Source organism: Crinia signifera, chromosome 2 (assembly GCF_055691185.1).
Source record: "Crinia signifera chromosome 2, ASM5569118v1, whole genome shotgun sequence".
Classification (NCBI taxonomy): domain Eukaryota; kingdom Metazoa; phylum Chordata; class Amphibia; order Anura; family Myobatrachidae; genus Crinia; species Crinia signifera.
In genome coordinates, this window is record NC_139218.1 from 191,886,394 (window position 1) to 191,898,486 (window position 12,093).

Sequence of the window (12,093 nt, forward strand, 5' to 3'; positions counted from 1 at the left end):
ACCCCTGCCTATCCTCTTTTTCTCCTCCCCCTCTCTCATTCCCTCTTTCTCCCCTCTATCTCTCCCCCCTATTTCTCTACCACCTCTTTCTATTTTTTCTCTCTCCTGTGCTCCCCCACTCCCTCTCTCTCTATCCTATTTTTTCTCCTGTCTTTCTCATAACAATTCCTCACTCCCCTCCCATCTCTCACCTCTCTGCTGCTAGTCTCTTTTTCTCATCCAGCTCTCTGCTCCCCACCTCTTTCCCCATGCTTCCCCTCTTTCTTTCATCTCCCTCCCCATCTTTATCTCTCCCTGGCATCCGCTCTTAATCTATGAATCTCCCTCTTGCTCTCTCCATCCCTCTCTAAATGACAACCCCTTTCTCTCTCTGTCTCTATCCCTGGCATTCTCATGCTATCTTGCTTGCCTCTTTCTTTCTCCCTCCCTGACACTCACTCTCACACTCCTGCTCACACCCCACCCTTTCTCTCTCTAGGGGCCAGAATCTCTAAGCTTCAAAAGTGATAAAATGGAGAGTGATAATCAACCAGCCAATCAGCTCCTGCCTGACATTTTTCAAAATTTAGGAGCTGATTGGTTGGCTGTTTATCACTCTCCATTTTATCACTTTTAAAGCTTAGAGAATCTGGCCCAAAGTCCCCCCCCCCCTCTCTCTCTCTCTATCTCTCTCTCTCTCTCTCTTTCACTCAATCCCTCTATTTCCATGAAGCACTCTCTCTCCAGATCACCACTCTCACTTAGCTTTCTTGCTCCGGTCTCTTGTAATAGTCTGCAGATTACACCCTGCAAATAACAAGGAATGTTTGGGGAATTTGGCCTCCAAATCACTAGATGGAGTAAGAAAGCTGACAGTCATATTCAGTGGGTTTAAGATTTTTTACTGCGGGCAACATCTCTACTTCTGAAAACCTGCACTTTGGTAAATGTACCCATGGCGGGTATATAACTTGCTTTGAAGAGCATTAGCAAGAGCACCAGCAACACAATGAATTAAAATTAGTCAGTCCAGCTAATTAATAGCCAGACAGCCAATCAGGGTATATGGGCCAGATTCTTTAATCTTCAAAAGTGAAAAAATGGAGAGTGATAAACAGCCAGCCAATCAGCTTCTGCCTGACATTTTTCAAACACAGTCTGTGACATGGCATGTAGGAGCTGATTGGCTGGCTGTTTACCACTCTCCATTTTATCACTTTTGAAGCTTACAGCATCTGGCTCTTTGTCTTTTATTCAAGATAAGGCACAGCCAATCAAGGCATTCAGTGTTCATTAATGGCTGTATTACAGGTTTTTTTTAAATAGAATGCAAAAAAGACAAGTAAAAACGACAAATACAATAATTTGTACAGTGGTATATGTAATTTGATCAAGCAAGGGAAACAGTACATACTGTACATAAGTACAATGGAAAAAAAATATGCAAAAAAAGTTAGGCAATCTGTTAATAGTAAGAAAAGAACAGAACAGGACAATGATACACTGGGTGTGGTCCAGACAATACAGAAATTCACAAAGAAGCAGGTTGAGCACTGGGGTGGCTGTAAAGGATCTGAATGAGATTTTATCTCATACCAGAAAATAGTTTTAAAACTTTGATGAATGTGGGTGCAGAGGGACATCCTCATAATGGGAGGGTTCCACTGACAAAATAATTAGGGAAGGAAGAGATGGTTGTATCTAACTTTAAAGATAAGATTGGCTCACTGCACTGCTGTGGCTCCTTACAGAAGGCCCCTTCAGGGTATGTTAGGTTGTTCTTATAAAAAAAAAAAAAATTCTAATTCGCTACTTCCTTTCAGGCCAAGAACATGGGAAAAAGTAAATTTTACTTTAAAGAATTAATTTTTTCTTCTGTTAATGATAAACATTTTGGGGGGGAGAGAGGGCAAGATTGCCAATGCTTTTTTATATAATCAATTTGATGACAGTGATTTTTACATTTTACATTATAAGGGGATAATATTTTATTAACAATTATGTACAAGGGCACTAATTTATTAATATTAAAGGCCACAATAAAATGACATTCATTTTATAAGGGGGGAAAGTAAACATTATTATATGTTTTCTGTAGGTTGGAGGGTTTCTATGGTCATATGCTTATCCCCCAGAGGTACAGACTCAATGGGCTGGCATTATACGAATAGGTGTGGGGATGGGGCTTCTTTTTTCTACAGTATATTGTTTTTCACATCGGTTAGATCCACATACCTGCATATTATTTGTTCCCACCAATGTTTACCTCTATTGCATTTAACAGTTTTTAAATCAATAGAAATCCCCAGAAACCTGCTGTTTTCTTAAATTGCAGGCTATTACATTTTCTGACATTGTTTAGATCTATAGATGGATATACACCATTTTCAATTACTCCTACTGTTTTTATCGCTTGGAAGATGAAGGCATTTCAATACATAATATTTGTACTCAGGTTAGAAGCTGGAGCTGTTGCAAATAAGTAGGTTAAACAGTGGAATAGGGAGGTGGGCAATCTTTGAATTCTGTATTAGCAGCCTCCTCATATGATGGCAGTGCAACCTGTAACAAAAAAATAGCAACAAATAAGATGGTAGGAACATATAGGGCAGGCATCCCAGCATGTCTTGCCATAGATTTAGCATTCCCTACTAGCAAAACTGGGGCATGGCATGATGGGACTTGTAGTTTCACAACAGCCGGAGGTCCATAGTTTGGACATGCCTGATATAGGAGGGTATGTGCTGAAGTCTTGGAGAGTGATACAGTGGAAAGCGATAAAGTACCAGTCAACTAACAGCCTGTAGGATCTGACTGGTTATGTCTGTATGGCTAAATTATCTCTCTCCCCTTTTTCATGGCTTATTACATCCACCCATAGCATACCTCCCAACTGTCCCGCAAACCATGGGAACGTCCCGGTTTTTGGGTGCAGTTGGGAGTCCCCCCTGCAATTCGGTGAATAGATGCTGTGTGCATAGTGTCTATTCCCGCAGCAGAGAGGCTGGGGACTGGCCAGCAGCTTACAGAGCCGCTGGTCAGGCCCCCAGAACGGCAAAGACAGGGGTGTGGCCGCATGAGAATTACGCCCCTTTGCCGGTAAGCCACGTACCCTGTTTTCATCGTGCCCCTCCTTCCTGGTAAGAAAAGTTGGGAGGTATGCCCATAGCGAGAAATTTGTTAGAGTCAATAAGCAATGGTGTCATGTTTCACAGCAAAATTAAGTGCTTATTACTGCTCCTCAATTTTTCATCATTTTTTTTATTTATTTATGGAGAATATTGCTTATAATAAATCTTTACAGACGCTTTTAAAGGTGACATACCAAAATGAATCATAAGATTCTCCCTGCTTTTGAAGATATTTTTAGTTGTAAATCAATTGAACAAAAAAATACTGTAGCTAAGAATTTTAGGGCATATTGACTTCATAAATAATTGATTAATATTAGAGTTTAACACTGGAAAATGTGAAGTGATAGATCAAGATGTATCAATGTAAAATAATATGTTCAAACCTTCAAAAAATGCAATTTGCAAAGGTTTTACCACAATCACCAGCTCTGGAAGGCAAAACTTTCTGGATTGTGGACACAATAAGCAATGCCATTTATAGGACAGCACAAGTGTGATTAAAACAGCAAAGAACAACTCTTCCAATGCCATCTATAGATAAAGTTGTCTTTCTGTATTAAGCTCTTGAAATTGTAATGCATTTAAAGTTAACAATTGTACTTTGCAGTGGATATCAACAATATCTGCTGCGGACCTCTTTAGTGCATATTGTAAGCTCCTCAGTTCACATTTTGTCAAAGCCCTTTTCTCTTCACATTTCACTCACAGTGCTCAGAGATACTTAAACACTCAGCGACCATCTTCGTACGCATACTCATCTCCATCTTTGGCCACCAGCCGTTAGTACAGTAGTAAGTTGATCATGTCCTCACTACTTACATTTAAGCTGTAATGTGTATTGAATTGTGGTGCTCTGTTTACCTGTACTCTATTTATGTTATTAACCTACTGAAATGTTACGTTTTTCTCCCTGTACTGTTCCTTTGTACAGTGCTGCAAAACACTTTTGGCGCCTTATACATAAATAATAATAATAATAATAATAATAATAATAATAATATGGGGAATCCTGTAAACCTAATTTTTGGGGTTTATACCTACCAACTATAAACTTTTATCAACATGTGTGTACCTTTGAGAAATCCTGTAACTGAGGTGCACCCTTTGATTTTTTCTGTTTTGAGGTATTTAATGACTTGAAGAATGTCCACATGCACCAGATCATAACTCCCTGTAGACCATGAAAGAAAGTAGAATATGTCTATACATATTATATGACAACATATTTGTAAGGGTTGTGATCATTTGGTCTACAACATGATGGTCGACAGTCATTAGGTCGACACCATTAGGTCAACATGGGAAAAGGTCGACATGGGTCTAGGTCGACATGGGAAAAGGTCGACATGGTTCTAGGTCGAAAGGTCATTAGTTCGATAGGTCGTTAGTTCGACAGGTCATTAGTTCGACAATGTCTAGGTCGACAGTCAAAAGGTCGACGTGGGGTTTTTCACTGTTTTTTACCTAAATGTCAACACAGTTGACATGGACACAGTTTAAAGTGCACCGCATCCCCTCGCATCGCTGGCTGCGCTCGCAATGTGTCGGGCACGGTGCCTCCCTGCCCTCGGTACACTACTTTATTCTCCCATCACGCCCTAGTGGATAGTAGGGTATGAAATACCGCCTGTTGGCACATGTCGGCTCAAAAAACAGTGAAAAACCCCATGTTGACCTTTTGACTGTCGACCTAGACACTCTTGAACTAATGACCTGTCCAAATAACGACCTGTCTAACTAATTACCTTTCGACCTAGAACCATGTTGACCTTTTCCCATGTCGACCTAGACCCATGTCGACCTATTGGTGTAGACCAAATGACTGTCGACCATCATGCTGTAGACCAAATGACCGCATCCCATTTGTAAATGCAAACTTGCACAATTTTTATACACTCACACGCAATATAAAAATTTGACTTGAAAGTGTCAATTGATATAAAGATAAAAGATAACAATAAAAAACTTCTTTAAAATCATGAATATATCCTTTTTTAAAGACAAAGAGTGTTATTCAGTAGCAGTTGGCGTTTTGCTTAAAAAGCAGAATAGCGACTGCTGTCCCTCTCATGCTGAATACCGTCCAGCCCAGGGCAAGGCTGTCTAGCATGTAGGGTCCTTCCCCACAATGTGATCGTAAACTGATTGCACTAACATCTTAAAGTTGTGATTGCATTGCAGACATGAGATGCAATTGCATTTCTAAAATAGTCCCCTGCAGCCGAGCTGTGAAGGTAGGAACAGCGCTGCCAGTTTCTGGCTCACAGTAGCAGCCACCCCAAACCGCCCCGAAAATGGTATGGATATGTCTGTATTACCTAGACTGTGCCCCCTCCCAAGTCGCTGCCCCCTGCTGTCACTCAAACTGCCATGGCATGGGTGCTTGCGCATGTGTACTGTGTGCACAGCGCATGGGTAGAAGTGTGAAAATTTACCGAATTTTCCTTTTCTGCGCCTAGTACTCAATTGAGCCCAGAGTTAGCTATCAAAACGGTCTATTTCCACATCAGTGTCCTAGGAACCTATTTATCATAATTGGAGCCATATAAACTATTAAATACAGTGCCAGTTTATTGAAATCCGGCAGTGGCTCCAATACGAGCTCATTATGGCAAAGAATAAAAATCCTGGCATAAATATCACTCTATGGTGAAAAGTTAGCGCATAGACCACAATGGCATTAGCTATCAGGCCAAGCTTCGAAAAGGCTACAGTTTTCATAGATAGTAAATTGGACTACATTGCGTTCCCATAGTTAATGCTGGAGATATCTATGATGATACTAAAAATAATAAATAGCCCTCTTAGGGGGGGGGGGGGGATTAAATTACCTGCTGTAAATTACCGTGGGTAAAAATGGGAAGTAGCCACATGCTCTAAAACCCAAGGCTATGCAATTCCACTCCCAATTTCTCCCTTATAGCCTTGTTAACAACCGTTACGTAGCTTGTTAATGGGCGTTAATGTTTAGATTCTGTGAAAAGCAACACCCAATAACTTCTGAGCTATCAGGGATTTTTTTTTAACTAAACTCAAGCTTTGGGGCTGATTGGATAGCCTCAGGGGATTAATTATATAATTTGATCTAATCACATCTAATTGAATTATGGGTGCTTGTGTATTATTTGGGCGCCCATTTTTTCATTGCATGCCACTACTTAAGGCATGTGATGCGATGCAATGCAATTTGATGCAATTTGATGCAATTTTTCATCGTAAAGACCCAATTTTTAATTGTATAGTCAACCATGGGTGATTTCATACCCCCAGTATCCAACTAGGCATGGAGTTGATTTTATATAGTGTGGTGAGCGCAGCGAGCCACCGAACCCGATGCGTGGCAAGCGCAGCGAGGGGCCGCGGATTACTTTACATGTATTCTGCATACGCTCGCCACGCTTCGGGCTAGGTGGCTCGCTGCGATCGCCACATTATATAAAATGAACTCTATGCATAGTTGGATACTGGGAGTATGAAATCACCCATGGGTGACTATACAATTAAAAATCTGGTCTTTACAATGAAAAATCGCATTGCATGAATTGTATGCCACTATATTGCATGCAATGCGATGCGATGGAATACAATGACAAAATTGGGCGCCCATATATTACACAAGTACCGAATTATGGGTACTTCTGTATTATCTGGGCGCCCGAATTTCTTCATCGCACCTAAAAATCGTGTTGTATCGCATCGCATACAATCATATTGCAGGCAATGCGATGCAACGCGATTTGATGCGATTTTTATATGTAAAGGCACCCAGATGCCTGTTTCATATGTGAAATGGCATCCCAGACCCCATTTTTAATTGTATACCCACCCTGATGGCTAAATGCCCCCCATTGTTAACGCCACCTAACTATCAACGCCAACCCGAAGCATGGGGAGCGCAGCGAGCCCGCGAGGGCGGTGGTACACGTCCTCCGACCTTTTCACACCCCCACTATCCACGTCGGCGTGGAGTTGTTTTTATATAGTGTGGTGAGCGCAGCGAGCCACCGAGCCCGAAGTGTGGCGAGCGCACGCGAATTACATTTGAAGTAATACGAGTCCCCTCGTGGGGCACGCTGCGCTCACCACGCTTCGGGCCCCAATTATGGTTTTGTACAGTATGTATTGACTGCTCGCACTTGCTTTAGATACTGGGGTAATTCAGGCCTGTTCGCACTGGGGTGCAGAGACAGCTGGTACAGATTACTCAGGCCTGGGTCTATTTAGCAACCCGAGAATACAGGAAAGGTGTGACCACTTTTTTCAGTGCCAAATGTTTGCACTATAAATGAGGAGTGTAGCAATACCCCTTATGTGCCAATGCCCCTTTCGCCCCTGGAAGTCTTGGCATCCCTGATGATCTGTATTGCAACTTACAAGAGCTACCGGTCTGACCTTTAATTGTCTGACACTGCCAGGAATACTCCTTCATTCATCTTGTACACTTATACACTGTGTATCATTTTCTCCTTACCATTAACAAATGGAGTCGTTATATGAAAACTGAACAGACATTTAACATGACACATGGGGAAATGCCTTAATTGGTTATTACTGTCATTGTTGATTTTATGCTATTTTACTGCTTAAAATCATCTGTTATTGCTGATTATTCTCATCGCTGATGTTGTGGCTGATCCTTCTATTGAGTGTTATTGCCAAATGCCATTAATGAATGCAGTTACAGTACTGAATGCATTGTATTATTAGCAAGCTAATCTTGTGCACCAAAATGTCATTTTTGGCCTTTTCACTTTATTTATAATGTATACAGTAGTAACTACTATCAATCAATCAATCAATCAATCAATTCTATCAATTTTTCTTTTTCAAAGACAAAATAATGATACCATTATTTTTAGACTACTAACCTCTAGGTTATTTAATAAAAGTGCCATGTGGCTTTTTCCACTTACATAGTGTGTGCCTCGCCAGTTATTTATACAGAGGTCAGCTAGTCATAAACCTTGCCAAAATGTACTACCACAAAGATACAATGCAACTCAGGGGGAGTCACTGAGAAGAGGCATGGCTCCATTCACATTAAACAGAGAACCCAGGTTATTGCCAAGGCAAGCCGGCATGATGCGTGTCAAATCTGGGTTGGCTGCAGTGTGTGAAGGCATGACATGAGTTATGTCTAAAAGGCTGCTGATTGGAAAAAAACTGGTGCTGGTTCCAGTCTGAAAGGATAAGTACATAGGAAGACCCAGCTCTGACCAGTGGTAAGTATCAGAAACAGTTCAGAGCCGGGGTTTCCAATTGGATTCCCCCTAAATGGTCCATTCAACTTAAAAGCATTTTGCAGTGAAATTAGGAGCAACCTTGCCAATATACTGTAGACTATAACGCTGATATTTATATACAGGCATGCGCTATATTATATGCAGTATGCTCATATGTATTTAGAGAAAACATAAATTATGGTAAATATCAAATATTGTAAGTTTTCTACCGCAAAAGTGCTGTTGGGAGATCTTGTCGTTTCCTCAGATTTATTATGTTCAAAAAACTTTATGCAACTGCTATTGGCCTTTTATTAACATAATATTGGGCATCATGCCTTGTTTATTTCATCTCATCCTCAGTGCTGAAATGGAGCTAAGTATGGAGTTTATGAAGCAGGCATGGTATATAGTGCTCTTGCTAATTGCATTGCAGTCGTTTGCTGAATCATCTTTCTCTCGGTAGCTCAGTTTGATTAAACAGCTTACTGTAACATTTATATTCAGACAAATCTTACCTTATATAGGAACACGGCAGTGTGAAGCAAGGTGAGAATGACGTGCATGGTGATGTCTTTCTGAGAAGACAACTTATTCGCTTGAAAGTAATTCTAAAATAAGGAGCATAGGTAATTACTGTCTCATATCACATAAGAAAACTGGCAATCAATGGTTTATACAACAGATTTAGTATGAAATGTACAGTAAATAATAAGTATAGCATAATGAGTGTGTGTGTGTGATGCCGCATGGGCCTTCTGGTCGCTCCATGGGGGGGGGGGGGGTTCCGGATGATACAGCACAAGGGCCGGCAGGTCACTCCAGAGGGGTGTGATATGTTTTTTGTTTATTGTTTTTATTTTAAATTGTGTATACAACCTAATTACAACAAGTAACTGCTATGTTGTTGGTTGTAATGTATAATATTCTACACTAGCAATGTGGATACAAGATAAAGAGGTTTTATTCCTTACGCCTAATAGCCAATGCATATTTTGCAAGACGCACAAACAGTTTTAACCATGTGTATAAGTGTACAGTATGTGACATTTGCATAATGTAAACCTGGTGCATCTATCTATCTATCTATCTATCTATCTACATATCTATCTATCTATCTATCTATCTATCTATCTATCAAATCTATCCATCCATCCTCAAAGTAAACACTCAGAGGAATTCATTAACCATTAGTAGTAGTACTGCTCTGCATTGCTTATTTATATGAAAGTGTGTATTCACATCTAGGATTTATAAATATCATTGGCCATCACTCACCATGTAGTTTATAGACTCGTGATTTAAGAAAGCTGGAACCTCTGCATAGCAGCTACAAAAAGCCATTAATCTGAGGCTCATTTCAAAATACCCCCAAGCTGAGAACCGTGATGGAATCTTAGACATTGTCTGTAAGAAAGTGACATTATTTATAGGGATGCATTTAATGGGAGTACATAAGAGCTGACTGAAGGAAGTGCTTACGTACCATATAGTCTTCTGAGATCATTTGTTTTCTTGAGGGCGTCTCCATGTAAATGATACAAAATATTAGAGAACTCAGGATGAAATCCATTATCTGTACAGCCATAAATGGTATAACCAGATACCCCCGATTCTAAATAAGGGGATAGGAAAAGATAAAGCAAAGAAGAGTAAAGTATCAATATTATTTGACTGGGGTATTGCACAATTGGGGTAATTCAGGACCGCTTGCTAAGCAGCGGTCGTTTGCTGCTTAGCAAGCGGCTTAACGCCAATCCTGAATCCCTGGGTAACATGCGAGGGGATGTACGTGAACACATCCCCCCAGCATGTGGCCAAAGGGGAGAGAAATCATTTGATAGTCGACAACCATCTAATGATTTCTCTCCCCTTCGGAAATAAAAGTCAATCTAAACTGAATAATATTTCCATCTGAGTCCAATGGAGACAGGGCAGGCTCTGACATCATGGGACATTAGCCGCCCGCTGCCCGGCAGGCATTGGCCCAACCCCAGGATGCCCATAAAATGCTGGACATTCCCCTAATGCCACCCCCTTCCCTCCCCTACTCATGTGAGCGCCGCAGCGAGTGTGATACTCGGTGAAGGTGTTCGCACAGGGGGGTTACACAAGCGCATAATCGCGCATGCGCAGTCCTCAAAACACTGTAATGGCCTGAATTCGCTTCATTTTGAATAAAGCTGAATCAGCCCCAATGTTCCCTTAGAAGCACAAATCAAGTCATGTCAATCCTGGAGTGCCAACATCTCAGTATTTGTAGATGATGTTGGCATCTACTGTACTGTAAAAGAATATTCAGCCTGGACAATCCCCAAACTTACTTTTCAGGAACACAGTATACTGTAGGCACAACAGAAGTAATTATACACCCACTGACTATTAAACATTTACAGTAGGTCTGGCCTAATGAAAAGACCAATCCAGTCATCTTTTAAATAAAATATGAATTCTGCCTCAGAGGAGAGGTATCAAACCTTCCAGAGAGATACAAATGAGAAGTTGCCCAATCAGCTGCTGGCTTTATATAGACTAGATGAATGATACTGTAGGTAGAAGCTGATTGGTTGCTAATGGGCACCTTTATCTCTCTCAAAGGTTTGTTATTTGGCATATAGCACATAGAATTTTGTAATGATATCAATGAAAGACTGTAATTCACTTGCCTGTACAACACCGAGGAAAAATAGGATGCTGATCAGAAAAAGGACCACAAGAAGGAGGTAGCCTGAGCTTACATATGCTGGAAACAAGAGGAGATACATCAGAAGTACAGTACAGTACATGTTAAAGAGTATCATCTATATAAATGTCTAGTGTCCGTGAGTCTCTGAAACACTGCCAACTGCTGGCTGAGAGAGTGAAACTACATCTCTTTCTCACACATGCACAAACACAGGAGGTAGCAGACTAGCTTTCAAAGCTTTTGCTTCGAGTGGGCTTACTAGTCTTGAATATTAGATGTCAAATGATACTGTAAAATTTAATATATATATATATTTGTAACTATTAATCAAGGAAAGCTATTTAAATTTCATTAAGTAGTTTTTAATACAATGTATACGTATAGGTCATTAGACAGATGGGTCAAAGATAAATAGAAAGACATAGGAAACAACCCTTCCCTCTAGCCAGCAATATGGACCAGTAAAGCTTCTCCTTCTCCCCTGGATCACCGCCAGGTTAAATATCTACACGCATTTAGAGTCGGCTGCTATGCGTAGCGCATATCACATTCACGCTTCTTGCAATAACCGCAATCTATCTACCCTAAAAGCACATTCAACATTTATATTAGAGTGACAATTTAAGGTTTATGTGACCACTCTCACCTGCAGACAATTACCACATCTAGGGCCAGATCTACAGTTTCAAGCTTCAAAAGGTGATAAAATGGAGAGTGATAAACCACCAGCCAATCAGATCCTAACTGCCATTTTACAGGCTGGGTTTCAAATATGACAGGTAAAGGATGGAGCAGCTCTCATCAGAGCTGCTTCTGACAATTCTATCGCCATCTGCCAGAAGGTCGCATGCATGCACCAGATGCTCATGCACCCTCCCTGCCGCACCCTCCAGCACCCCTGTAGCTGCCTGCACCCTGCACTAACCCTGCCTGTCTCCCTGAACGGGCAGGGTTTCTGCTCCCTACCACCGGGTGCAGGGGAGGCGCGTGCGTGTGAGACGCTCGCTCGTCCCTGTAAGATGCAGTGCCTCCGCCAGCGTTAGCCAGCGCTGGGAATCGGGCAATTCCCAGC

At 41.2% G+C, this 12,093-nt stretch overlaps 2 protein-coding genes across 3 annotated transcripts in view; both read right to left on the minus strand.

Annotated features, from left to right (window-relative positions):
* Positions 1-1,359: 1,359 nt before the first annotated feature.
* On the minus strand, positions 1,360-9,946 carry LAPTM5 (lysosomal protein transmembrane 5). 2 transcript variants are annotated; one of them, XM_083171128.1, is made up of 5 exons: positions 9,822-9,946; positions 9,614-9,742; positions 8,854-8,946; positions 4,186-4,284; positions 1,360-2,541 (listed from the first exon to the last, which is right to left on the minus strand). In XM_083171128.1, the coding sequence occupies exons 1-5, from the start codon at positions 9,921-9,923 to the stop codon at positions 2,467-2,469; spliced, it is 498 nt and encodes a 165-aa protein (XP_083027254.1). In that variant the 5' UTR covers positions 9,924-9,946; the 3' UTR covers positions 1,360-2,466. The 2 variants fall into 2 exon arrangements, with proteins under 2 accessions (XP_083027254.1, XP_083027255.1); XM_083171129.1 differs by lacking the exon at positions 4,186-4,284.
* A 992-nt stretch (positions 9,947-10,938) lies between these two features.
* Positions 10,939-12,093, minus strand: part of LOC146058470 (uncharacterized) — a 61,052-nt gene continuing 59,897 nt past the window's right edge. Inside the window, exon 5 of the mRNA XM_083170761.1 lies at positions 10,939-11,078. Within this exon, the coding sequence (XP_083026887.1) occupies positions 10,939-11,078 (140 nt within the window). The remainder of the gene's footprint in view (positions 11,079-12,093) is intronic.